Source organism: Talpa europaea, assembly GCF_964194135.1.
Source record: "Talpa europaea genome assembly, chromosome: 9".
NCBI classification, from domain to species: Eukaryota; Metazoa; Chordata; class Mammalia; order Eulipotyphla; family Talpidae; genus Talpa; species Talpa europaea.
Window position 1 is genome coordinate 18,732,011 of NC_140076.1, and position 26,815 is coordinate 18,758,825.

At 53.3% G+C, this 26,815-nt stretch overlaps 5 protein-coding genes across 5 annotated transcripts; 4 read left to right on the top strand and 1 right to left on the bottom strand.

The window, feature by feature from the left end:
- Nucleotides 1–768: 768 nt before the first annotated feature.
- Nucleotides 769–3,257, top strand: CCDC28B (coiled-coil domain containing 28B; the record flags this gene model as incomplete). The annotated part of the gene is made up of 5 exons (XM_084242609.1): nt 769–947; nt 1,963–2,129; nt 2,252–2,442; nt 2,654–2,676; nt 3,203–3,257. The coding sequence occupies exons 1-5, from the start codon at nt 784–786 to the stop codon at nt 3,255–3,257; spliced, it is 600 nt and encodes a 199-aa protein (XP_084098735.1). The 5' UTR covers nt 769–783.
- A 409-nt stretch (nt 3,258–3,666) lies between these two features.
- On the top strand, nt 3,667–6,436 carry IQCC (IQ motif containing C; the record flags this gene model as incomplete). The annotated part of the gene is made up of 6 exons (XM_084242256.1): nt 3,667–3,708; nt 4,057–4,200; nt 4,426–4,654; nt 4,852–4,970; nt 5,295–5,524; nt 6,412–6,436. 6 exons carry the CDS (start codon nt 3,667–3,669, stop codon nt 6,434–6,436), a joined length of 789 nt encoding a protein of 262 aa, XP_084098382.1.
- A 153-nt stretch (nt 6,437–6,589) lies between these two features.
- Nucleotides 6,590–10,780, top strand: DCDC2B (doublecortin domain containing 2B; the record flags this gene model as incomplete). Its single annotated transcript, XM_084242257.1, has 8 exons — nt 6,590–6,855; nt 7,700–7,751; nt 8,173–8,249; nt 8,463–8,594; nt 8,878–9,190; nt 9,687–9,907; nt 10,297–10,393; nt 10,685–10,780. 8 exons carry the CDS (start codon nt 6,590–6,592, stop codon nt 10,778–10,780), a joined length of 1,254 nt encoding a protein of 417 aa, XP_084098383.1.
- Nucleotides 10,781–11,722: 942 nt separating this feature from the next.
- On the bottom strand, nt 11,723–16,857 carry TMEM234 (transmembrane protein 234; the record flags this gene model as incomplete). Its single annotated transcript, XM_084242258.1, has 5 exons — nt 11,723–11,808; nt 12,059–12,151; nt 15,648–15,714; nt 16,393–16,544; nt 16,842–16,857. 5 exons carry the CDS (start codon nt 16,855–16,857, stop codon nt 11,723–11,725), a joined length of 414 nt encoding a protein of 137 aa, XP_084098384.1.
- Nucleotides 16,858–16,889: 32 nt separating this feature from the next.
- On the top strand, nt 16,890–26,095 carry EIF3I (eukaryotic translation initiation factor 3 subunit I; the record flags this gene model as incomplete). Its single annotated transcript, XM_084242259.1, has 11 exons — nt 16,890–16,997; nt 17,063–17,155; nt 18,574–18,661; nt 19,312–19,377; nt 20,329–20,478; nt 20,560–20,687; nt 23,719–23,829; nt 24,228–24,317; nt 24,625–24,698; nt 25,717–25,809; nt 25,940–26,095. 11 exons carry the CDS (start codon nt 16,890–16,892, stop codon nt 26,019–26,021), a joined length of 1,083 nt encoding a protein of 360 aa, XP_084098385.1. The 3' UTR covers nt 26,022–26,095.
- Nucleotides 26,096–26,815: the final 720 nt, after the last annotated feature.

A 26,815-nucleotide genomic window follows, 5' to 3' on the forward strand; every position in this document is an offset into this window, starting at 1 on the left:
CCATGAAGGAGCGCCTCCGGTGACCTGAGGCTTAGGGGGTGGGGCCTGAGTGGAGGCTGAACTGTACCAGCCTCAGGCACAGCCATTGTTGGAGCCAGCTGCCAGACCACCCACCCACCAGGCTGCACGCCCTGGCTGCAGAGGATGCCAGCACACTCCTTCTGACTGGGAGGGGGAAACGGCTAGAAACTTGTCCTAGGGAACTTCTGGGGGTCCTGAGAGTGTGTGTTGGAGGCAGAGGGAAGAGGAGGGATGCCAGTGTCAATATGGGGAAATCCATACTAAGCTCTGCCCCACATGCCAGGCTTCTGTTTTGCATCCTCTGGTGGTTACTGCTTGACACTGGGGTCTTCCCAAGCACCCTCACCCATATCTTGGTTGCCTCCCATGCTGACAGTGTCTTGTCAGCTTCTGCTCAGGCAGTTGATAATCGGGTGTGCTGGACACCCCTAATCCTCAGCTTGGCTCCCCCTACATTTCCTCTGCCAGCTCCACTCCCTCTGCTCCTAGGACAGGAAACCCCAGCAGCAGCTGAACAATATCTTCTCCAGCCCTTTCAGGCAGGGCCTGGGTTTTCAGGCTAAGGACCAAGATAGGAGGGGAGGTCGGGTGGGCTGCAGAAGGTCCTTCAAAGGAACATCTACAACCCCAGGGACAGGCACTGACTTCCAGCCCTGCTCACACTCTGCAGTTATTGATAGAAAGTCCCAGGGCCTGCCCTTTGCATCTCTTCTCTCAGTGGGGTTGCCTGCCCACAAGGACCTGAGGCCCAACCAGCACCCAATGGAGGACAAGAAGAAGAAAAGGAGCCCCAAGCCTTGCCTCACTCAGCCAGCCCAGGCCCCAGGAACACTACGCAGGGTCCCTGTGCCCACCAGCCACAGTGGTTCCTTGGCCCTGGGACTCCCTCACCTGCCGTCCCCCAAGCAGCGGGCCAAGTTCAAGAGGTGAGTACAGAAAGCAGGGCAAGAAGGGAGGGTTCCCAGCTTTGTGCCGAATTCTGCAGGAAGAAAGGCAAAGGAGCCTTAGCCTTTCGTTACTAAGCAATAATTTAATGACGACCCCAGCTGATGCCTCCGACCCTGCCATGCTCAAGTGTGTGGGAAAAGGCTAGGTGGGTCACTGGGGTCCCACGTATGATGATGACCTCAGAGCAGGAAGCCACAACCCTGCCTGCCAGAAAGTGGGGGGTATGCAAGAAAAAATATGCCAGCAAGATTCTGGGAACCACAAGTGGTTTGGTGGCTCTGGAGTGTGGGGGGACAGGAAAGGATAAGGGGATATGCAGGTGTACCATTTGATTCCCTGCTTATTTATTTTTTTAAAACATTTGGGAATTTGTATTCTGCCCTAGAATGTCTTTGTTTCCCACTAGAACAAAATATGTTCTTGCTCCGGCCACTGGTTCCCCGTGCTACACTCCACCTGCCTGAGAGGCATGCTGGTGGACAGCCACAGTGGGGTGTAGCTGAAACTCCTTGTTGGGGCAGGAATAGTAGGAAGTGCAGTTGGAGAGGGAGGGGGGCCAGGCTGGGAAGGGAGTTATCCTGAGAGTAATGGAAAATCCAATTTTTAAATAGAAATGGGGCAGAAAGTTATTTTGGGGAGAGGTAAGGGGGCGCTCATGGCAGTGGGGAAGTAACTGCTCTCAGATTCACAGAGGACCAGGCAGGACAGGTGACTGGCCCAGGGTCCCAGGAGGAATGAACCCAGGGCCCCTTCAGGCATGGCTCTGCCTGTGTCATTGGCATAAAAAGGCTGCTTTTGCCCTCTTATCTCTACCCTTCCTCAGGCTCTCCCTTCCCTTTTCCCATCCTGGTGCTCATGGCCAGAAGAATAAACATCCATTTATAGTGGAGAGTGGATAGGAAGCTAAATCAGTGGATAGATAGATGGCACAAAAGATCTGGGGGTACCTGGCCACCCCCACACATGTGACCGAGTCCTGTCCACCCCACCCAGGGTAGGCAAGGAGAAGTGTCGCCCAGTGCTGGCTGGAGGAGGGGGGGGCTCGGCAGGCACTCCCTTGCAGCACTCCTTCCTGACCGAGGTGACTGATGTGTATGAGATGGAGGGCGGACTGCTGAATCTGCTCAATGATTTCCATTCAGGCCGGCTGCAGGCTTTCGGTGAGTCCTGGGCCTGGGCTTAGAGAGTGTATGGGTAGAGGAGGCTGGAGGGCCTGGTGTTGGGAGCTAGCTGGGGCTAGGGTCCCAAGTTCGCTCCCAGCACTCAGACAGCTGCTGTCCAGGAAAAGAATGCTCCTTCGAGCAGTTGGAGCATGTGCGGGAGATGCAGGAGAAGCTGGCCCGGCTGCACTTCAGCCTGGATGTGTGTGGGGAGGAGGAGGAAGAGGAGGAAGAAGATGGGGTCGCCGAGGGGCTGCCTGAGGAACAGAAGAAGACAATGGCTGACCGAAACCTCGACCAGCTGCTTAGCAACGTGGGTCAAGACCTTGTGCTTTGGTTTCTAGGGGTACCAGGCATTGGGGGAGGTATATGCTCTAAGGCCACTCTTGGCCCTGGGCGAAAAGTGGGTGGGGGTGCATGGATCCAAGAGCTCTGGGCCCCTCAACTCCCCCCAAAAGGTGGTCCCCATCATGTCTGGGTTTTGGCTGGTGCCTATCCTGACAGAAACCTTTTTTTATTAACAGCTGGAAGATCTTAGTAATTCTATGTATCCTTTTCAAGGGATCTGTGTGTGTATGTGTGTGTGTGTGTGTGTGTGTGTGTGTGTGTGTGTAAGCGTGCTCGCCCCTGACAAAGATGAGATCAGTTACTTCCTATCACGCTCCAGGAGTATTACATATAACAAAACATCCCCACCCCTTTTAATCCTACTGAGTCAGAACTGGTCACAGACTGCCCCCTTCCATGTAGAGGAGTGCAGAATCCTCCAAATATGAGGAGACAGGCGGTTGAGGGGAATGTTTTACCTGCTCATCAAATTCTCTGCACGCACTTTCGCTGATTATGCCCAAGCTACTTTGCTTTCTCCCTATTCCTTCAGCACGGGCAGTTACCAACCTAAGCCGAGTGCAGGCACCCACAGCGGGAGGGAGGAGAGGCGAGGGAGGAGTAAAGCACTGCGTAGCAGCAGCGGAGGATGCAACCTCAGGCCCCTCTGTGCAGGTGGGGAAACTGAGTCTGTGTTGGATGGGAAGCCGGGGCTGGAGATCCCTCGCAATCCTTGACTGGCACAGACAGAAGCTGCACCTGGCCGAGAACGCCGAGCCTGAGGAGCAGTCAGCCGCGTAGGTCTTGGACGAGGCCCAGACTGCCTTTATTCCTTCAAACTGTGATTTTTTTACGGACTCGACGGTCATCCGCGCCCCCCAGGTGCTATGGGGAGGGGGGCGCCCTGATGGAATAAAACCAGAAACAAAGATAGTGGCTCCGTGTCTTCCCTCCCCTGACTGCGTCCTAACTTGCCGAGGGCGCCCACGCCTCCGCGAAGGCACCCTGCGCGGCACTCGTGTTTAGGAGGCCGGCTCCGGGGCGCTGGTCCGCCCGCGGCCCCGAGGGCGGGAGCGGCAGGCGCGGCGCGGGCCGGCGGGGAGCGGCGGGCGCGAGACCGGAAGGTTGCTCTGGAGACGGCGGGGGCGGGGCCTGCGCGGCGCGGACTGGTGACGCACTGCGCAGGCGCCAGCGGGCAGTTGGCGCCCGGATGGAGCGCGAGCGCTTGGTTCGGAAGGTGTCGGCGCTGCAGGTGCGGAGCGGGTCGGGGTGTACATGACTTACCCGCCCCGCGGGTGCTCGATCTGGGGCCTTTGAGCGAGAGGGGCTGTCATGTTTAGTCACCTACCTTGTGCCCACCCCACGGCCCTGAAGCGTGCCGGGGCCCACGGACTTCCCCGCGCGCCCCCACTCCCACCAGAACAGTATCCAGCCCGGCGTGCTCCCTCGACTCCCCGGAGCCCAGGGCACAGCGGCACCCAGCCCCTTCCCCGTGGCGGGTCTTCTCTGGGATGACCGCTTCTGGAGAACCCCCGCCCCCAAGATGCTCCCGTTTTGGGGAGTGAGAAAAGGTTTTCTTTCCCCTGGTTCTCTACACCAGGCCTGCATACGAGGCTTCTTGGTCCGACGCCAGTTCCAGAGTCTGCGAGCTGAATATGAGGCTGTTGTACAAGAGATCGAGGGTGATCTGGGCACACTCCAGTGGACTGAGGGTTGGATTCCCAGGCCCGGATTTCCCTCGCAGGTAGTACACACCCCAAGGGGAGGAGGGCGAGGAAGGACCTGGGCAGGTGACTCGTGGAAACAGGAAAACCCATCCTTCTGCTGGCAAATTTTTCCTCACTGGAAGTGTCACAAGATTCATCTCACACCCCAATCCTTAACCCTCACCAATTTGCTAAATTATGTTGCCCACATACTTGGGAGGTTTTAGTCCTAGGCCTCTCATACACGTCTCATTTCTCAAAAGGCAACATCCCATTCAACCTGGCAAGCTGGAGAGAGGGTGCCAAATCCAGAGCAGAAACAATGGAGTCACCTCCTGTGTGAAAATCCTGAGAAAGAGACTGTCTTAGAGAAGGTGAAGAAGTCAGGAGAGGGTTCAGCAAACTCAGAAAGTCTCTGCAGAGATGACAACCCCTGGCTTCAGGATGTGCAGAGCAGAAAAATCCAGAATCCCTCAAGGATGGACAACCCAGGTAGCTCTCTGCCTAGATCAGGGCAAGCCTCTGACCCTCAGCTTTCCCATCTGAGTGTGAAAGTTTGTGCTAGATAAACTATCTTTTTTCTTCTGCCTGGTTGGGGGCAGGGGGAGGTTCCAGTGTCTAATGCTAGGCCAGTGTCCTCTTGTCTACCCCTCAAAGCTTTTCTCCCTTCTTTTCTCCCTCCTTCACAGAAGCTGCAGGGCCAAGGCTGCCCCATAACCAGACTCAGCTCCAGGAGCTCCAGTATCACTGCAGTCACTTGGCCATGGAACTGCTGTGGCTACAACAGGCTATCAATAGCCGTAAGGAGGTAGGCACTAGCCAGAGACAGTGTGGGGAGCAGAACAGGCGGATTGACTGAAATACACTGCTGAGGAGAGCAGCACACAAGACAGAAGAGGTCTTCTGTGCCATGTGGGTATCTCCCTGGCCGGCCACAGATCAAACTCATACTGCAGTGGCTGCCGATAGATAGCTTTATAGTGCTATATCTTAACCCCTTGTGCCACCAGGGAGGCCCTAGTTTGGAGTGCTTTCTGCACTTTGAGGGCCAAAAAGGAGGGGTTAAAGAAAAGCTTTCTGCCATAGTCAAGCCAGCCTTCTGGGTACAGTGTTTCTTCTCTTCCCCCAACAGTACTTACTTCTCAAAGAAACACTGGGATCCCCAGAAGCAGGCCAGGCCTATGAGAGAGCGAGGTCACAACCAAGTCTACCCCTGGAAGACCACTTCTTCAGAGACAGCACCACTGGAAAGCCAGACTATGCCAGTGACTCTTGCTGGAGACTCAACTCACAACCCCATGAAACCCCAGAAAGACTTGCTACTACAGGCAAAACCACTGCTGGGACCAAGTACAAGGACCTGTGCCACAAGAGTTCTGGACCACGGCAGCCCACACTATCAGAAAATCCAGCCAAAGAGAACAAGCTCACAAAAGAGCCAGATGGTGGCAAACTGCTCTTGGGAGGGAGTTGTTTGCAACTGACAGAACTCCTGGAGGACCAGTCCTCCAAAGACTTCTGTCCTGGAAAAGGCAGGACAAAGCCACCTGTACTCTGTGAGGACCCAGATGTTAAGGACAAATCTGAAGGGTCAAACTACAAAGAGCCTGATTGCCAAAGAGCTAGGCCACGGGAGTTGGGCTTCTCAAAGGACCATTGGGATGGGACTTTGGCAGGGCCAGAGCATGGTGATCTGGGTTGCTGGAGGACTAAACCACCCAAGGGCCAGGCCCCTAGTGATAAAAGTTCCAAAGATAGAAGCTCCAGTGGCCCTAGCCTTGAAGTGTGGGAACAACAGAGGATTAGACCATGGATCTCGAGGTCACCTGAGAAACCATCTTCACCAGGGTCAGACCACACAGGCGAGGACCACTGGAGGGGCAGGCTGTGGAAAACAGGACCGCCGGGCTAGACCCTGAGAGCCAGAGGAAGACCAGGTGCCAAAGGGAGATGCTATGAAAGGGCAATGAGTGGAGAGCCTGGGGGAGAATAAAGGTTTTCTTGGACTCTGAGCCTGATTGCATTCATTTCCACCTCTGGTCAGGACAGACTCTGGGCCTTCCTCTTGGCTGGGAGCCACACAAAAGGAGAAGACTAGCCATTCTCCTTGGGAACATCCCCTGAAGCTAATCCTCCTTTGAACTCAGCCTTTGGGCTACAGAGTGGCAGGAGGCCGAGAACCCCTCCCTCTAGTACTGGAACACCCGTGTTTCAGTGTGATCTCTGTCGCTGCCTCTCCCGCGCCCCAGGATCACACCTGCCCTACTCTCATGAGGTCTCACGCCAAGGGGACCTTGGCTCTTGGCTGTGCCAGAGGCTCTCCCTGCCTTCCTCAGTAAGAGGCCAGAATCGACCTCTGATTGGCACTGTTCCCGGCCCTGCCTTAGTTGCTTGGCAACAGCTCTGCGTCTCTAGAGAGGACACAGTATGGCAGGTGGCAGTCCAGCGGCTAAGAGGGTGGTGGTTTACCGGAATGGGGACCCTTTCTCCCCAGGCCGCCAGCTGGTGGTGACTCAACGCCGCTTCCCCACCCTGGAGACCTTCCTCTGTGAGGTGACAGCAGCAGTGCAGGCCCCGCTGGCTGTGCGTGCCCTCTACACACCCTGTCATGGCCACCGTGTCACTGACCTGGCGGACCTGCAGAACGGGGGACAGTATGTGGCTGCTGGCTTCGAACTGTTCCGCAAGCTCTAGTAAGTGGATGGGGGTTGGTAACAGGACCTAGAGAGGAAGGTGGGGAGGCAGAGAACCCTCTGGTGGCAACAGCGCCTGCCCAGTGCTGACTGTCCACATACAGGCAGGTTACACTTTGCTCATGGGAGACGGCGGCCCCGTGAAGGGGGCGATCTTTCCTGTGTCTTTAGAGGAAACTAGACAGTGAAGTAACCTGCGAAGAATACATAAGTAGACACGGTGGCGCCGCAGTGAAAGTCCAAGCCTGACACTGATGCTTAAGCCCCTATGAGCCAGGACCAGCCTATGTGAACCGGTTAAGCCCCTTCATCCAAACACTGCTTGAGCCCTACCACCAGGCACTCTAACGCCACCCTCCACCTCCTCCAGCTGCGCGGAGGCATTCTGTTCCCCTCCGAGGACTGGGCTGTGGTGGGAGACGAAGCTGAACTTTCAGCTCAGTTGGCTTCTAAGTCCTGCTCAGCTCAAGGCTGAGGTTACTCATCTCACTTAAGGAGCAAGGGGTCAGGAGCTAGAGAGGCTTCAAATCTGGGCTCTGTCACTTCTGTGTCACCTTAGATGAGTCATGCAAAAGAAGATAAAACCACCTACCTCCTGAATGAGGAAATTCCTGGGACGCAGTAGCGTGCTTAGTGAACTGATTTCTTTTAATTTGTGTGGTTTGTATCCGTGGGACCAGTCTGAATGTTCAGCCTGACCCAGGCCTTAAGGGAGGTTCAATGCCTCTTCTGTTTCTGGGCTGAGATACCTGAGAATGTTCCAACGGGAAGGGGGTCCTGGCTGATACTGGGCTGTTGAGGCCCAGGCTCCCCAAGATGACCTGTAGCCTGTCTGTCCTTTCAGCTACTTGCCCCCTGGAGGGAAGGACCCCGGAGGAGAGCGCAGCAGACCGCCAGTGAGTCCTGGTGCAGGCTGGCCCCCAGCCTTGTCTCCCCACCCCCCTGGGATTGCCCTGATTTGGTCTGGGAAGTTTGGCCCTGAGACAGCAGGATCTGCCAGTTCCACGGGGTTCCTCCACACCCGCTCCTTGCTGGGGTGCAGGATTTCAAGACACTGTCCCTTGCTCCTTTCCCAGCTTTTAATTTTATCTCCAGGATAAGGTGGCTGTCAAAGGAAAGATGCTGCAAACACACAAGGGGACAGGGGATGGGTTAGAATGTGACTTAGGGGAGGCAGAGAACCCTCTGGTGGAGGGTGTGACTAGCCCATAGCTCCTGCTCCCTCTCCTGTGACACTGGTTCTTTCCCTCCCCACCTGGGACTGACAACCCAAATCAGGCCTCAACTCCTGATTTGGGGCCCTGACTTGGATTTTAGGGTCCTCCTGTGACTCACCACCAGTGTGATGGGGACCTTGGATGGCAGCTACCTGCAGGTTCTCCCTGCCATATCCAGTGAGTGCTGATGTTGGGGAGGAGGGGCAGAAATATTTGATTCAGTGAGACCAAGAAAATGGGGGTGGTTTTTTTCCAGGACCCTCTAGTCAGTGGTGGGGGCAGAGAAGTCCAAGATGCTTGGTGGGCAAGAATGGGCCCCCTGTGCCAGCCTGTTCCTCTCACACACAGTCCTAGGGACCATCCACCTTACCAGGCTGCTCTTTGTCCCAGTGTGTTCAGGAATGGGGACCTATCAAGTCCCCCATTTAGCCTGAAGTTGTCCCAGGTTGCCAGTAAAGACTGGGAAACGGTGTTGAAGCTCCTGACGGAGAAGGCCAAGTTGAAGAGCGGGGCTGTGTGCAAGTGAGTATGGTGACTGGGAGGCCCAAAGTCCCCCAGCGTACCCCTCACTAGTTTAAGCTGTTCCAGAGGATTAAAAGGCAAAAGGAAAGCATGTTTCCCCGCATGGGACTTCCTGCCATGCCACAGGAGAGGCCTCCAAGCCCAACCCTCGCAGCTAGGGCGGAGCCTGGGTGATTGACCCCGGGACCAGGAGGACACCTTGGAATAGCTGTGCCCGCCCCTTACTGTCCACTGAATATGAGCAGGCATCTTGCCCACTGGTCCTTATTTCCTCCTCTCTCAGGCTCTGCACCATGGAAGGGCTCCCACTGTCAGCAGGGGAGGCACTGGTGAGCGGCCAGTACTATGTGGCTGTTGGAGAGGACGAGTTCAAGGCCCTCCCCTACCTGGAGCTGCTGGTGCCCAGCCCCTCACCGCCTGGGGGGTGCTGGTACGTGCGTGCGAGGTGGAGGAGTAGCAGGTCAGCGGAGGAAGCCGCCCTAAGCCCTGTCCTCCTGCCTGCTGCAAGCCTTTTCTTTTTTCATGGCAGGTATCCCCCAGATCTGAAGTCTAGGCCCTATAAGCAGGGGGTAAGTGAGGAGGAGGCCCTTGGGGTGGTTGGAGGGTGATCAGCTGACTCCGCCTTCAGCGTAGGCTCTGACTTTATCTCACTCTAGCCTCTCAATAAGCTTGTGAAGCAGAAATTATTATTCCATTTTCCAGAGGAGAGACTGAAGGTCAAAGGAGTGAAGTAATCTGTTCAGGGTGACACACCTGTTGAATGGCAGGGCCCAGACCAGAGCCTGGCCTGAAGGCTGGCTCATCCACGCTCTATGCCAGGTTGGATGCTGGGAGAGAGACATGGCATATTCTGGCATAGCAGAGCCTAAAGGAGCTCATCAGCGCCCCTTTTAACCCCAGATCTGAGCCCTCTCAAGAAATGAGCCAGTGAGCATTGGTGGGGGGATAGGGGACACTGCCTGATTACACTGGGCCCCTTGAGTGCCAGGCATCAGTTGCTTAGTCCATGGCCACGGCAGCCTGATGGAAACAGGGCAGGGAGGGGGGATGCAGGTTATAAAGATGGACGGCACCCCTCCTGGTCTCCCACAGGCACCAGGGGCACTCAAGCCTAGTCTGGGAGTAGAGAAGATCAGAATAATCAACACCCACAGCCCAATCCCTCTACAAGCCCACAAGCCCAAGCCAAAGGCAAGCCAGCCCTCCCTGAAGGAACCAAGACCAACCGAGTCATCTGCTTTCTATGCCAGACCCCAGAAGGCCAGTCAGCCAAAAAGCCAGCTTCCCACTCTCTCATTTTCATCAGGTGAGGCGTCCTGGGGACCCAGGCTCTTCTCAGCTACCCTCTGACAGCAACACGAGATGGGCCCTGCTGTTCTGGGGGAGGCCCAGCGGGTAGAATGCCCAAGAGCAGCTGGCTCTGACCTCAGCACGTCTGCCTCCTACTCCCCTACGTGCAGAGCCAGTCCCAAATCTCTTCACAGGGACTTGATGTTATGAGAAGCAGCACTTGGAGACGCAAAGCAATGAGTCTTCAGGGGTGGGATTTGGAAGGGACAGGTTGGGAGTGAAAGGCCTGGCTTGAGGTAGTGAGCAGCGTGAAGCAAGCTTCAGGGGCTGGAGGGGGAGGGTCAAGGTAGAGAATGCTAAGGGTGCCTGAGCCTGGGCATCAGCCAGCACTGCCTTCCTCATCCGCAGTCAGGGGAGTATATGGTGCACCCCGCCCAAGGAGGGAGACGGCAGGGGCGCCAGAAGTAGCAGAAGATGAAGACACTAGGACAGAAGAGCCCTTGGATCAGGTGGGCTGGGGCAGAAGCAGTATGCTGGGACTGGTCCTGAGCTGGAAACTGGAGCTCTGGGCGCCAGAAACAGTTCTGCCCCTTGACACTGAGAGCGTCTCTCCTCAGACACCAACTTCCCACATTTGGTGGCTGTGTGTGTTTCTGTCTTACTCCTTTTGACTTCCTACCCTTTATATGAGAGGGCAGGTCCTAGTTGCTAAAGTCTCTTCTATCCTGGGTGGGGACCACGAGGCTGTGGGCTGGAGCCTGGACATGGGATGCTAAATAAAGGCTCCATTCTGCCTCCAGAGGGCAGCACAGACAGTGGAAGAGGCCCTGGTGCCAGAAAACCAGCCTGAGGCTGGGGCAGCTCTCTCAGCTGCAGCCCCTACCCCATCCTCTTGAAAGCCAGCAGCTCCAGCCAAGACCTGGGGACAGCCACCCTGCAGCTTCCAGAAGCCTGTTTGGGATGAACCAGCACCTCCCTGGGTTCATAGTGTACACTGCAGCCTGCTCAGCCCTTCCCCACTCTGCTCTTAAACCCACAGCCCAGTCTTTTCCTCTCTGAGCAGAGTAGCCCTCCTGCAGAGGTCATTTCCTATGGGGCTCCCTGGCCAGAGAAAGGATCAGCCAGCTTGGGCAGGAGAGCACAAGTTGGGAGCGGGTCTATCACAATAAAAGAAAACTTACCAACCTCCATCTGTTTGCTGCCGATTTATTACAGGCTTTCACTCGCCAGGCGTTGCACCATGTGCTAGAGTCAGACAGTGCGGTGGCTCACAAGTATCTCTTCTCTGTTTGAGGGGCGGGCCATTGGGGAATGTCCACCGGCCTCATGGGTAGAACAAGCAAAGCTATGGACAGCTTAGCTCCCTGTCTCTGCCGTTCCTCCAGGTCCACCAGCATCTCTCCCCAACCCACCCCCAGCCAGCCAAGGCTCTCTGACCCGGAGCCCTGCAGGCCTCCTGTTTACATTTCTGGCTCAGAGGCTGCAGCCGGCTGGAGTTCAGCAGTTCATCCCCCTGTTGCTGTGATGGTCCAGATCACAGTAAATAGTGGCTGTGCTGGGCGTCTGATATGGCGGCAGGAAGAGAGCTGCTGGGGCAGAAGGGTTGCTAAGGGTGAGTGCAAAGTCTTGTCTGTTGTGCTAAATCCTGGCTGTCGAACAGCACTTGAAAGTTATAAAACCCTTTTACTCTTGTTCTCTTATTTCCATCCATGAGGTAGCTAGTATCCCCATCAGGGATGAAGCTGAGGCTTACAGGGGAGAAGTGCTAGGTCATCTGCCTGCACCTCGTGGCCCAGGGACTCCTGGAGACAGCAGAGTGGAGGGTGGCGCCGTCCCATTCAAAGGTGCCCCTGGGTCTTGCTCGCTGAGCTTATGATGCAGAGTGTAATTCCAGTCACGGTGAGCACCATGCCTGCAAATGCTCCTGGGAGAATGGGTAGAAATTGAGGGGCTATGCACTCAGCCATGCCAGGGAAGCTGGCGGAGGGCTGAGGAAAAGCCTCAAATGGGATTGGTCAGTCCAGAGGAAGGAAACTCAGATGGCCGCAAGGAAGTGGAAGAGCTGCAGGGGAAAGGGGCCGCGCCTCACCCGCCCACGGGAAATGGCTTTGGGTGAGAACCAGGTGTGTCAAAGCCCAAGAAGCTGCTTCCCCGACAGCAATGGCCTGACTTACGTTTTCCACCAATATCTTCTCCAAGGACCTTCCCCACGATCAGAGTAAAGACGATGGCCAGAGAGTTACTGATGGGCACAGCCAGCGTCAGATCTGAGTGATCAGAGTGAAGAGAATCTCTGAGATGTAAAAAAATGCGTTTAAGGCACTTTCATTTTGTCATCCGAAAATCCCTTTTAAAAAAATATCACGTGGGCCTCCCCAGTGGCGCAGCGGTTGAACGCTGGGTTGCGAAGCTGCCCGCAGCCTCTGCGGCGCCAGTTAGATCCCCGGCTGCTCCCCGGCCACCGGAGGAGGGTCCCGCATGGCGCACAGACCTCTCCTGCCGCCCGCTGCTCCCCTCAGCAGTGTACTTCGGTCCTTCTGCCTGCTCTGCTCCCCACTCTGGCTCTGGTGAATTCTCTCACCCTCCTGCGCTTCTGACTGTACACAGTGCTTGTATATATAAATAAATAAATAAAATAAATCTTAAAAAAAAAAAATATCATGTGGTCTCATTTTCCAAATGAAGTCACAGTCATGTTCAGGATTCAAACCTAGGTCTCCCAACTCCAAATTCCGTGTTTCCAGAGTGCAGAACAAAGATCTAAAATACAAAGTCTGGGACCACCTTGGATTGCTGATAAGGATTTGGTATCCGCACTCCAAGAGAGCTCCCGAGATTCCAACAAGACCTTGACAGACAGGCGCCCCAAAGGATGCAGTAGAATGAGTGCATGAACACGTCATTAAGCACACACTATGTGCTTGATGCTTTCTGTACATCTCATTTTATCTTCACTGCATGGGGAGCATTATCATCATCTTGCACAGATAAAGGAAAAAAGCCTCAAAGAAGTCACATAAATTGAAGCAAATTGAGGAGGGCAGCCTGACTCCAAAACCTGTGCCTTTACTGAACTAAGTGGATATGGACAAACCAAAACAGCAGGTAAAGTACATTTTGTTTTTGTTTCAGTTCAGACTCCAGGCTTCGGGAGATAAAGGAGAAAAGGGGGAATATGGGAATTGGGAGGCCAGGTGCCCGTTAGGGACAGGGCCCCTGGGGCTGGCATTAAGTAGAAGTTATTGTAGTCCAGCATCTGTTCCTTAGCTTTGAAACACCCAGGACTGACACCCAATAAACAGGGGGAAAAAGGACTAATGAAGTTAACAATACTGTTAACTTAAAATTTATTACACTTAAACTTAGGACACTTAAAATTTGCTAAGAGGATAGATCTCATGTAAGCTTGCTACACACATGCAAAAAAAATAACACTACTAATGGATAAATGAGAAGTTGAGTTACTTGCTTACAAGACTCCTACTGCCAGGCAGACCAGGATGTTCATATTGACTCCTCACCACATTCTTAGCACTCCCAGGCCTTATCTGCTTCAGGAGAGGAGAGAACGTCTTGCTCTTTATCCCCTGAGGGTCCACCATGGCTGGTGCCACCTATCTGAGAAACATAGTAGGTGCATAGTAGGAAGCAGCATGGTGTAACAGCAAGGGCACGGGATAAAGCAGATTCCCTACGTGATTCTGGCTAGGTGGCTGAGACTCAGCCTGTGCTCATGGGTAAAACAGTAACAGCAAGATAACACAATTTCAGGGTCGCTGTAAGATAAACTATGACAAAGCATGATAGTCCCCGGCTGAAGCAGTGACTACTGTTCTGATTATTATAATGGCCGGGTGGTAAGTGACAGAGGCAGAGTGGGTGATAACAGGATTTATCTCAGTTTGTTCAAAGTGGGTAACTGTGGTCAGCTGGGCAGAGGGCTCAGCAACTTGGGCAACAAGAAGTGCAGAGGATTGCAAACTTTCTCTTAAACGGAGTCTTAAGAGAAGCCCAACATGGAAAACAGATGGAAATGGACTCAAGTGGACACCAAGGCAGCAGGTCTGGAGGTCGGCTTATCCCTTTGCCTTCCTATAACCTCTGAGGGGCTCCCCAGAGTAATTTGGGGTCCAAACTCCCCTCAAGTCCCTTGGGGGCTTCAAGTAAGACCCAGAAGAGTGAAATCACAGCAGGGAGGTTAGAGCATAAACTCAGGAATAAGGGCTTCAAATCCTTCTGCACTGGGGCCTCCCTGATGGTGTAGGGGTTAAAGTCTCAGCGCTATCAAGCTATACCAGCCACTGCAGCATGAGTTTGAGTCCCAGTCAGCCAGGGTGCTAACCCCACATGGAGCACCAGATCTCTCCTGTCTCACCAGCTGCTCCCCTCAGCAGTGTATTTCAGTAGATCAGCCTGTTTTGCTCCCCACTCTGGTGAATCCTCTTACTCCTCACACCTCTGGCCTACACCCCAGCTCTTGTGTGCAGAAATAAATAAAAATAAATCTTTAAAAATAAAAACCCAATCCTTCTACACTGACATGGAGTTGGACTTAAGTGACACAAGTTGCCCAAAATTCTGTCACCTCACCTCCTAAGTGGGGATATCACATCTGCTTCACAGGGTCATGAGAGGAATGGAATACATTTTGTAAAGCTAGCACGGTATCTGCTACTGGAGAGGGCAGTCAGCAAACATGGAGGAAAGGAAGTTTATATTTGCTGAACAACCACAGAGCACGCCAGGTCATCAGCTAGATGCTTCTCATACACTTAATTTATTTATTTATTTATTTATTTTTTAATAGAGGCATGTTTTATTTATTTATTTGTTTGTTTGTTTGTTTTGTTTATACATGCACTGGGTACAGTCAGAAGCGCGGGAGGGTGAGAGAATTCACCAGAGCCAGAGCGGGGAGCAGAGCAGGCAGAAGGACCGAAGTACACTGCTGAGGGGTGCAGCGGGCGGCAGGAGAGGTCTGCGCGCCATGTGGGACCCTCCTCCGGTGGCCGAGGAGCAGCCGGGGATCAAACCGGCGCCGCAGAGGCTGCGGGCAGCTTCGCAACCCAGCGCTCAACCGCTGCGCCACCGGGGAGGCCCTCATACACTTAATTTAATCCTCACAATGCTGTGAACCCCATTATCTCCAACCAAGACTCAAGTAAGGAACTTCTTCAAGGTCAGGTGGGTAGCACGTAGTGAAAAGGATTGTCCAAGCCAGTCCCTTGGCGCAGCACAAAGAACTTTCTTCCTTCTGCTGCTGCACAAGACAACCTGCCTTCATGCCAGCCCTGGCAGCTCCTACCAACCAGCTAAGAGGGAACCAGAGAAAATGGACTATCCCTCATAGGAACTCATAGGACAAGGTGTTTCAGGCTCTCTCCCCAAAAAGACTTTTTTTTTTTTTTAATAGAGGCATTTTATTTATTTATTTGGTTTTTTTTGTTTACACATGCACTGGGTACAGTCAGAAGCGCAGGAGGGTGAGAGAATTCACCAGAGCCAGAGCGGGGAGCAGAGCAGGCAGAAGGACCGAAGTGCATTGCTGAGGGGAGCAGCGGGCGGCAGGAGAGGTCTGCGCGCCATGTGGGACCCTCCTCCGGTGGCCGGGAAGCAGCTGGGGATCGAACTGGCGCCGCGGAGGCCGCGGTCAGCTTCGCAACCCAGCGCTCAACCGTTGCGCCACCGGGGAGGCCCCCCCCAAAAAGACTCTTCCAGGAGGCCTCCACCCCCAACCATGGCAGTTTCAAGCCAGAGACCCACCTGTTGATGCCAGGGTGAGGTAGTAAAGAAGGGAGCCACACTGGTTGAGGAAAAAGGGCATCAGGTACTGGAAACAAAAGAAATCTGCAGTCAGTGTGATTGCCTGACTGCGCAGCGCTGCCTTCTCCAAGCTTCTAGATATGCCTCTCCTTGTAGGGAAGAGCAGCTCTAAGGGCCAGGGGATACCAAGCTTTCTGGAAAGAACCTTTCCAGAGCAGAGGGAAAACTGAACTCCATGCTTTGCCCTGAATGTCTCTCCCTCAACCCTGCTAGTTTCTTTCTTACCCCCACCCCAGACCCCTAAGTGCAGCACTTTAGCTCTGCTTCTTTCGTAGCCCTTAGGCCTGAGGGATGGTTATGACTTGTCTTGTTTTTCCCACCAGACTGGTAGCGTTGGGATCAGAGATAATTCTCCATATCCTTCTTAATCCTCCCTCCCCAGGGCCAGTTTGAATCCCAAGTTTCCCTCTGGGAAGGTCTGTTGGGAGGAGCATGATAACCATAGCAGTCATCGAGCACTAATGGTGCAGTAGGCCCAGTGATAAGTGCTTTATGTGCTTCACCTCACTGTATCCTCGAAGTGGCTCCAATGCCCTAAAAATGGTTACTGTTATTCCCATTTTACAGATGATGAAACTGAGGCTCCAGAAGGACAAGTGGCTGGTCTAAGTTTCTAGGGAGTAAGTGGCGGGGCCCAGATTCTGACCCAGATCTACTTGACTCCAGGGGCCATTCACAGACGCACCTCAGTATTCAAGAAGAGGGTCTTCATCTCCTGCAGCAGCTGCCGGGCCCAGGTCCGCTCATGAACCTGCTGCAGGCCCGAGGAGGCGCGCTTCAGCAGCGGCTGTGTGCCACCCCACAAAGCCGCCACCAGCACCAGAGCCAGCACCTGCCCTGGATGGAGATGCGAGTGACCCTTCCCCACCCCACAAACGGCCACCCGCGGGCCCAGCCTTCTCCCCTCCCGGCTGCTTCCTCCCCAGGACTCCCATCCTCAGCTAGCCGCCCTCCCCACCCGCCTCCGCTCTCGACGCCCCTGTGTGACTAATGGGTCGCGCACACCGCGGGAGGCGTGGAGATGAAGCCGGGTTTGGGGTTGGCCCAGCGGCCGCTCCAGGGGGTGTAGGTGGAGAGGGAATGAAATGCGGCCGAGGGTCGGGAAGCCCGTCAGGGGCGGGGCCGCCTACCCACCAAGGGACGCCGCCATGGCAACGCCGCTTCCTTCTACTTCCGGGAGCGATGGGGGGGGGGGGCGGGATCCATAATCCGGAAGTGGTTCCAAGCCTCTTCCGGTCCCGTCACGTTGCCGCCTCCTTGCTTCTCCGCCGGGATGGTGAGTTCCCCGGAGTTGGGGGTCCTGGGTGGGGCGCGGGCCGCTTCTGGCCTCTGACACGCTGGTCTTGTCCCCGCAGAAGCCGATCCTGCTGCAGGGCCACGAGCGGTCCATAACGCAGATTAAGTACAACCGCGAGGGCGACCTCCTCTTCACCGTGGCCAAGGACCCTGTGAGCCTCGGCGGGGGCTGGCGGGGGCTGGGGGGCTGGCTGGTGGGCCGGCGGGCGGGGCCCGGGTGAAGGGCGACTTCGTTTGGCCAGGGCAGTGGGTGGACAAGCCAGTTTTGCCCTCAGAGGGGAGCCAAGAGAAGTAGAGAGAGGCCTTCCTCGGGGTAGGTGGGCGAGAACCTTCTGCCAGAAAAGGTGGGTAAGGACCCAGCTGGTAGGAGAGAGTAGCCAGAAAGAAAAGCATTGTGGCAGGGTGGCGGGGACAAGGGTCGGCTCGTCCAAGGGACGGGAGACCATTCCTGGGAACACTTTTTATACCAAGACAGGGGGGCAGAACATCTTTGGGAGGGAAAGCAGATCCATGAGCAGCATGGGACACAGAGGACTTCATGAAGGTGTCCCAGGTCTCATTTCAGTCTGTCCTTCTGGGCCCCACCTGCCACTCAGTGACAGCCCCTCTTCCATATGGAGGAAATTAACTTCAGTGGTTAAAAGCAGGAGCTCTGAAACCAAACAAACCTGATTTAAATTCTGACTCCTGCATCTACTGGCAGCGTGACTTGAGCATATCAATTCACCTTTCTAACTTGTATTTTTATAAAATATGGCTGCTAATAGTACTTCCCTCATGGGTTTGTCTTTATGGTTAAACAGGATCATCCATATAAGGTGTTTAGTACAGTACCTAGGGCACAGAAATGCCTCATTAATGTTACTCACTTATATTTTAAATTCTTTACATACCATCTTATTGGAGCTCACAGCTACCCCTTGAAGACGGCATTATTGTCACGGCTGTTTTACAGTTGGGAAAACTGCAGTTCAGAGAGGAGAAGCAGTGTCTTTGAGATAATATAGTGAGATGGTACAGAGCAGGGACTGGAACCAGGCTTCCCTACTACCACTGCCTCCACTGTACTAAAGCTGCTGTTTTTTTACACAGGCACGTTTTGATATTTTATTCTTTTTTTAAAAAAAGATTTATACATACAAGAACTGGGGTACAGGCCAGAGATGTGGGGGTGAGCGGATTCACCAGAGACAGAATGGGGAGCAGAACAGGTGGATTGACTGAAATGCACTGCTGAAGGGAGTAGCGGGGGAGACAGGAGAGGTCTGCTGCGCCACCTGGGTCACCTCCCTGGCCAGGTTTTGAACTTGTGCCACCAGGAAAGCCCTGATATTTTATTCTTTTTAGGGATGGCACAGAGACAAATGGAAACACTTTAACAAGTGCTCTGTTACTTTCCTGCAGGGAGGAGGAAAAACTAGGATTTGGTCTTCTCACTAACCTGCTGTTTCCTGAGATGGGCAGGAGAGGGCAGAATCTGGCTTGGCTAAAGCCTACTGAGGGTAAATTAGGCAGCCACTGCTCTGCTGGGATGTGTGCCATTCTGTCACGTTTTCATTAACTCTTCTAGATCGTCAATGTGTGGTACTCTGTGAATGGCGAGAGGCTGGGCACCTACATGGGCCATACTGGAGCTGTGTGGTGTGTAGACGCTGACTGTATCCTTGTTTTTCCTCATAGTCTCAGCTGTTGGGGTCTGCCAGCATTGGAGAGGCTGCTGAGTTGGAGGTTGGGAATTTGAAGTGTTTGTGGGTCTTGAGAATGATACTTAATTGCTCCCCAACCCATTCACTGGTAGGGGAATCTACAGGACAAGTTCCTGTATGAAGGGGTTAGGAAGTTCTGGGGCAAGAGAGGAAGAAAGGTTTCTTGGAGCTGACCAGGGCGGTGGTTCCATTGGGCTCCCAAGAAGACAAGGGCTCAGGTGAACTCAGTCATGTTTCTTTCTTTTTTTTAATAGCAAAATTTCATCTTTTCTTATAGTTGAATGGTAGTCTACTATTTATATATGCCTTTTTTTTTAAAGATTTATTTGTTTATGATTACAATAACTGGGGTACAGGCCAGAGGGGTAGGAGGTGAGAGGACTCACTGGAGACAAAGTGGGAAACAGAACAGGCAGACTGACTGAAATACACTGGTGAGGGGAGCAGCGGGTAAGTTAGGAGAGGTCTGCTGTGCCATGTGAGTAGCTCCCCTGCCAGGGATCGAACTTGCACTGCAGAGGCTGCGGAAAGCTTCACAGCGCTGTGCTCAACCCCTTGCGCCACCAGGGAGGCCCTTGGTCATGTTTCTTAACACTCTTCAGGGGACACCAAACATGTCCTTACCGGCTCAGCTGACAACAGCTGTCGTCTGTGGGACTGTGAAACAGGTAAGCCTGGGTATTCATTTTTTCCAGCAAACACTGAGGGCCTATGGTACACTGTTGAAGTGAACAGATTTTACGGAGTTAGATAAATCCAAAGATGTTTCCTGGTGCAAGAAACAAGAGACAGAAGAAAATAGGAAAGAAATCAGAAAAGAGGCATGACAGTAAGCCGTAAAGCATGTTAGAGAAAGCATAGAATACCATGGAAGGCCAGGAAGTGGGGGGGGGGGGGCATCTAGTTTTCTGGAGTGGAGACAGCAGCCCAGGAAGATTTCCCAAGATAAATGTCATATGAGCTGGGGGTTAAAGGATGAGAAAGAGGTCACTGCTTTGGCCCATTCAGGAATGAAAGCACAACAAGTGTCACGTCCAAGTCATCTGATCTGGAGGGAGTTCCTGCTTCATGGGGAATGAAACAGACAGTGGAGAAGATGAGGCAGGCTAGGACCAGAACAGGCTTTGAGTGCCAAAACCAGAGGCCTAGTTTTGTTCTGAAGGACTCAGCGTGCTGTGGGGTTGGTCTGCTGCAGAGGGCCGTGAGGCTGGCAGAGTGATGGTCTGTGTTTAGTGTTTAGAGTTTTGTGTTAGCAATCTCAGGTAGCAGTGGGGACCCTTAACGGTGCTGCAGCTGAAGACAGGGGGTCTGTTAAGCTGTTCTCTTCAGTAAATATTTGCTGGGCACTGGGGACACAGAAATTCGTGCAGTCTTTGCTGTGAAGGGCGCATTCTGAGGGGAAGACAGATTGCTGTCTACTGGAACCATGCCATGTTAGTGGGATATCTGAGGAGGGGCTATGGGGAAGATGTTACAAGACATGACCCAAAGCACAGAGGAAGAGGATGGTGGTGGGTAGAGGTTATTAGTAGGAGAATAGAACTGATGCCTGGCAGGTACGAAGTGTCCCTCCCCCAATTGACGATGGCAAGGGTAACCCAGACTCCGCCTCATCCTAGGGAAGCAGTTGGCCCTACTGAAGACCAATTCAGCTGTCCGGACCTGTGGTTTTGACTTTGGGGGCAACATCATCATGTTCTCCACCGACAAGCAGATGGGCTACCAGTGTTTTGTGAGCTTCTTTGACCTTCGCGATCCAAGCCAGATCGGTGAGGGCTGGGGCTTGGGTGAAGGTTCAGGGGAAGGGAGTGGCTGCAGAGCCCAGGGCCTGACACCTGCTGTGCATACAGACAACAACGAGCCCTACATGAAGATCCCTTGCAATGACTCCAAGATCACCAGTGCTGTTTGGGGGCCCCTGGGGGAGTGCATCATTGCAGGCCACGAGAGCGGAGAGCTCAACCAGTACAGCGCCAAGGTAAGGGGTGGGTCGGGCCTGAGACCACTAGAGTGATTCCCTGCACAGGGCGGGAGAGTACTGCCCTCAGGTGCAGAAAGGCAGGTTTCACCACTTACCACCTGTGTGATCCTGGGCAAGTTGTATAACTTCTGGGAGCCTGTCAAATGACATCAGAAGTTGGAAAAATTGTCACAGAGAACTCAGAATACATTACTAGTGATCACAGTGAAGCATTTTCCTGCTTCCACTGACTGCCAGGCCCTGCGCTGGGCTCTGAGGACAAAATGAATGGGACATGTGTCTGGTCCCAGGGGAGACACTCTCAAACAGCCAGCCTAAGTCAGCTTGTGCGTTGTGCCACCATAGAGACCTCAGCCAAGTGCGCAAAGTGCCCTCTGTCACAGAGGAGATGGGGCTTCCAGCAGGAAGGACAGTATTAGGGGTGAAGGCACAGTTAAGGGAGTACATTTTTCAAAAATTAGAAACTGGTATCCTTGGTATGTGATGTTAGTAGACAGGGATTAGATTTTTTTGTGTGTTGGGAGGTAAGGAGTTTTGATTTTTCCTTTAGACTGTAGGGAGTCTTTAAATGGTTATCAATGATCACATTTTCTTTTTAGAAATCTTGCAGGCTATAGTTTGTAGAACAGACCTGAAGTAGGTAATAGCCACTGTCAGAATCTGACAATGACAGAGTCGAGACTTAGAGGATAGAGAGGGTGAGGAAAGGTTAACGTCCAGGCTGTCTTCAGATTTGTGGTGTGGGTGCCTGTGTTTCTGGGGAACGCTGGAATGCAGCGCCACTAAAGCTGGCCAGTCACTCAGTAAGCACTGATTGCCCAAAGGCACCATGCCACCTGCAGAAAGGGAACAGGAAGCAAGGTCGAGGCTTAGAGAATGCTTGATGCTAGCACACGGCAGAGATGATCTGCGTTGCCAGATCAGCCAGACTATGGAGCTGACGCTGGTTTTCTGAAATGTGGGGGTCAGATATGTCCCTACCACATGTCTCCGCTGGTAAGGAGACTAGAAAACATTCTTTCTACTGAATAGGTAAAGCAAAGAAAGTTCCTGAGAGTCTGTTGTGGGTGAGACACAGCTCAGATCTTTTAGTCATCCAGCAAGAGTGTTTACAGGGGCCTCCTTGGTGGCGCAGGGGGTTAAATCTCAGCACTATGAAGCTATCCACAGCCACTGCAGCCCGAGTTCAATTCCTGGCCAGGGAGCTACCCACATGGCGCAGCAGACCTCTCCTGTCTCGCCCACTGCTCCCCTCAGCAGTGTATTTCAGTAGATCCTCCTGTTCGGCTCCTCACTCTGCCCTGGTGAGTCCTCTCACTCCCCACACCTCTGGCCTATACCCCAGCTCTTATATGCATAAAGAAATAAAATCTTTACAAAAAAGTGTTCATAGAGCACAGGCCAGGTGCCCATCACAACAGAGTCTAAGACATAGTCCCTGTCCTGTGACCCCAGGCAGAGGGCTTTTTGGAATCTTGTTTCCTAGATAGAGGGGCCAAGAAGTTCTTTTCTTTTTTTTAAGATTTATTTATGCATATAAGAGCTAGGGTACAGACCAGAGGTGAGAGGAGTCACCAGAGACAGTGGGGAACGGAACAGGCAGATTGACAGAAGTACATTGCTGAGGGGAGCAGCGGGCGAGTCAGGAGAGGTCTGCTGCACCATGTGGGTTGCTCCCTGGCCGGCCGGGGGATTGAACTCGTGCTGCAGAGACTGTGGAAGCTTCATAGGTTACATCTTTTTTTTCTTCCTTTTTTTTTTTTTTAACAGAGGCATGTTTTATTTATTTATTTGTTTGTTTGTTTGTTTGTTTTATTTATACAAGCACTGGGTACAGTCAGAAGCGCGGGAGGGTGAGAGAATTCACCAGAGCCAGAGCGGGGAGCAGAGCAGGCAGAAGGACCGAAGTACACTGCTGAGGGGGGCAGCGGGCGGCAGGAGAGGTCTGCGCGCCATGTGGGACCCTCCTCTGGTGGCCGGGGAGCAGCCGGGGATCGAACTGGCGCCGCAGAGGCCGCGGGCAGCTTCGCAACCCAGCGCTCAACTGCTGCGCCACCAGGGAGGCCCCATAGGTTACATCTTAACCCCTTGCTCCACCAGGGAGGCCCAAGATGTTCTTTTTTTTTTTTTAAAGATTTATTTATGCATACAAGAACTAGGGTACAGGCCAGAGGTGTCGGGGGTGACAGGATTCACCAGAGACAAGAGTGGAGAACAGAACAGGCAGACTGACTGAAATGCACTGCTGAGGGGAGCAGTGGGTGAGTCAGGAGAGGTCTGCTGTGCCATGTGGGTAGCTCTCTGGCCAGGGATCAAACTTGTGCTTCAGTGGCTGCGGATAGCTTCGTAGGTTGTGTCTTAACCCCTTGTGCCACCTTGGAGCCCCCCAAGAAGTTCTTTAAAGGGCAGCATTTGAAACTGCTCCTTCTACTACAGTCTGTCAGGTGGTTTAGTGGGAAAGGAAATCAGGAGATGAAGTGGCCCTTGAAGGAGGCCAAACAAAGATGGACATACTATCCTCGTGGACTTAATGGAGACGCTGGAGGGAAGAGCTCAGGCTCTCTGCCTCTTGGGTATGCGCCCAGCCAGTCACATCACCTTTCTGAACTTTAGTGTCTTTTAAATTTTTCCATTGAAATACCCACTTTATAGGATTATTGTGAAGATTAAATGAAGCCATTGTCTAGTGCTTAGTACCATGCTTGGCAAATAGTAGCTCTTCAACGAGTATTTGTTGAAAGGAGGAACGAACGCAGATATCTCTGCCACTGTAAAATGGTGAATTCCTAGGTCCACAGGTTTGTCATCAGAGGCATGTGTTTTTCTAGATGTTTAGGAAATTTGTACACCTGGGCCAAGTTAAGACAGAGACTTGGGCTTGGGAGAGGAGTAAATGATAATTCAGGGGACACCCGGGCAGTCCCAGCCCAGAACCCTCCCCTCAATGGGATAAGACACAGTAGGGAGCTTGACTGAGCTGTGGGTTAGTGCGGTTCGGTCTTGTCAGATCTTCGCTCTTCCTTCCCAGTCCGGAGAGGTGCTGGTGAATGTCAAGGAGCACTCCCGGCAGATCAACGACATCCAGTTATCCAGGGACATGACCATGTTTGTCACTGCTTCCAAGGACAACACAGCCAAGGTGAGCCCGGGCAAGGGTCTCACTCCCCCTCTGTACGGCTCTCAACTTGCCTGACTTCCCTAAAGCAGGCGCCTTTCACAGATTTTTTTTTTTTTTAAAGATTTATTTATTTATACAAGCACTGGGTACAGTCAGAAGCGCGGGAGGGTGAGAGAATTCACCAGAGCCAGAGCAGGGAGCAGAGCAGGCAGAAGGACCGAAGTACACTGCTGAGGGGAGCAGCGGGCAGCAGGAGAGGTCTGCGCGCGCCATGCGGGACCCTCCTCCGGTGGCCGGGGAGCAGCCAGGGATCGAACCGGCGCTGCAGAGGCCGCGGGCAGCTTCGCAACCCAGCGCTCAACCGCTGTACCACCGGGGAGGCCCGCCTTTCACAGATTTTTCCCATCTTCTCTCTTCAGCTCTTTGACTCCACAACCCTTGAACACCAGAAGACCTTTCGGACAGAACGCCCCGTCAACTCAGCTGCCCTCTCTCCCAACTATGACCATGTAAGGGATCCTTGCCTCCGCTTTCTGTTCAAATGTCTGGATGCTTCCAGGGTCTAGGTGTTTGTCTAGCAGTTAAGCTGCAAACCCTGGTTGGGGAAGGGTGTCAGCAGAGTCCCTGACCAGCCACCAAGCTGAATGATGGGGAAGCCCGATGGAACAGGGCAGTAGGAAGCAAAGTAGCTCTTCATGTCCTATCCTTAGTGTCCTTCCAGCCTGATGGGGGATATATTAGAAGCTTATGTGGGGAGGGGCGGAAAATGGACTTGCCTGCCTGTTGGGCCTGTCCAGGGTATCTTCTTTCCTTCAGGTGGTGCTGGGCGGTGGTCAGGAGGCCATGGATGTAACCACAACCTCCACCAGGATTGGCAAGTTTGAGGCCAGGTAAAGGGGGAGGAGGCTCTTCCAAACTGAAACCCCATGGAATGTCTTTCATGCTGGACACGAACCAGGACACAGACTTCCCTTATAACATTGGCACTAGATTTATGGCCTTCCAGTGAGAGCAGTTAGAGCAGGAGAGGTTGGCTCCCTTGGAGGCCCTGAACACATTGTATTTCTCGGTGCCCACCTATTGGCAACTGTGTACTGGGGACCATGGTAATGTGCTTACCTCATAAAATTTTTTTTTTTTAAGATTTATTTATTTATGCATACAAGAACTGGAGTACAGGCCAGAGGTTGTGGGGGGTGAGAGGCTTCACCATAGACAGAGTGGGGAACAGAACAGGCAGACTGACTGAAATACACTGCTGAGGGGGGCAGCGAGTGAGACAGGTGAGGTCTGTCGTGCCATGTGGGAATCTCCCCAGGTTGGGCGGGAATTGAACCGGTGCGGTGGAGGCTGCGGACAGCTTCACAGCGCTGTGCTCAACCAGCTGTGCCACCAGGGAGGCCCTGTTTTTTTTTTTTTGTCCACAGATTTATTTATTTATGCATACAAGATCAGTGGTAGGCCAGAGGTGTGTGGGGGGGGGGTGAGAAGATTCACCAGACACAGAGTGGGGAGCAGAACAGGCAGATGTACTGAAATACACTGCTGAGGGGAGCAGCAGGCGAGCCAAGAGAGGTTTGGTGCACCATGTGGATTTCTCCCTGGCGGGCCAGGGATCATACTCGTGCTGCAGAGGCTGCGGATTGCTTCATAGTGCTGTGCCCACCCCCTTGCGCCACAAGGGAGGCCCCCTCATAAAGTTGTTGATAGCTGTGGAGCCCGTAGAGCAGCGAGCACATGCAAGGAAGTGTTAATTGTGTGTTCAGACTGGTGTTGGGGTCCAGTCTTTCCCTAACTTCAATTTCACACTCATTTCCCCTTATCCTAGTTTCCTTGCACTTGGGGAGTGGTACCTCTGAAGTGTTTTGGAAGGAGATGGAGAGTGAATTAACTGTCCCTTCTTGCCAGGTTCTTCCACTTGGCCTTTGAAGAAGAGTTTGGGAGAGTCAAGGGTCACTTTGGGCCCATCAACAGTGTCGCCTTCCATCCTGATGGCAAGAGGTAGGCCCCGTGAAGGACTGAGCTCAGCCTGGGTCCAGTCTCTGCCCCACAGCCCACCCTCTACCCCCTGCCCTCAGGCCCGCCTTTCCCAGAGCAGGCATCTGACGGGCCCCTGGTTCTCTCCTTCCAGCTACAGCAGCGGTGGAGAAGATGGTTATGTCCGCATCCACTACTTCGACCCACAGTACTTTGAATTTGAGTTTGAGGCTTAAGAAATTGGATCTCCCGTCAGGACCAGGAATCACAGAAAGTTTTGGATTCAAGAAATAAATTAGTTTGGAAATAATTGATTTCTGGCCAGTATTTTGTGGGGTTTTATTTCATCATGTTCCCTTTTTTTGTTGGTTTTAAAGATTTATTTATTTATGCATACAAGTGCTGGGGTGCAGGCCAGAGGTGCGGGGAGGTGAGAGGATTCACCAGAGACAGAGTGGGGAGCAAAACAGGTGGATCGACTGAAATACACTGCTGAGGGGAGCAGCGGGTGAGACAGGAGAGGTCTGCTGCGCCATGTGTGTCACCTCCCTGGCTGATGCTTAACCTCTTGCACCACCAGGGAGGCCCTAATTTTCCCTTTTCAGTGGCACCCCAGCAAGCTGATGCTAACCATGGATACCTTTATTGTCTGGACTTTTCTTCCTACACTTTGGACACTGCAAACCTGGAGCTTCAGTATTCGGGGCTAGGCCGGCTTGCGGTACCTTTGTCAAGGTCCAGGGGTGCTGGGAGGCCTGAAAACGTTCAGAACACCTCAGCCACTATCCAAGGGGCTGGCATTTAGAGTTGGAGCTGAGACCTGGAGGCTGTTGGCTGAGAGCCTTCTGTCTTCTTGTTTTCTGTCACTCACAACTTCTCCCACGCTCCTCTCAGGGTTCAATTAGGCAGATCTAATGCAGAAACAGACCTGAGGTAGAGGAAGATAGGTAAGGAGGCTGAACAGAGTGTTGGCTCTCTAGGAGAGAAAGTGGGTTGGAGAGTTACAGTCTCGAGGCCTGGGGCCAAGGGA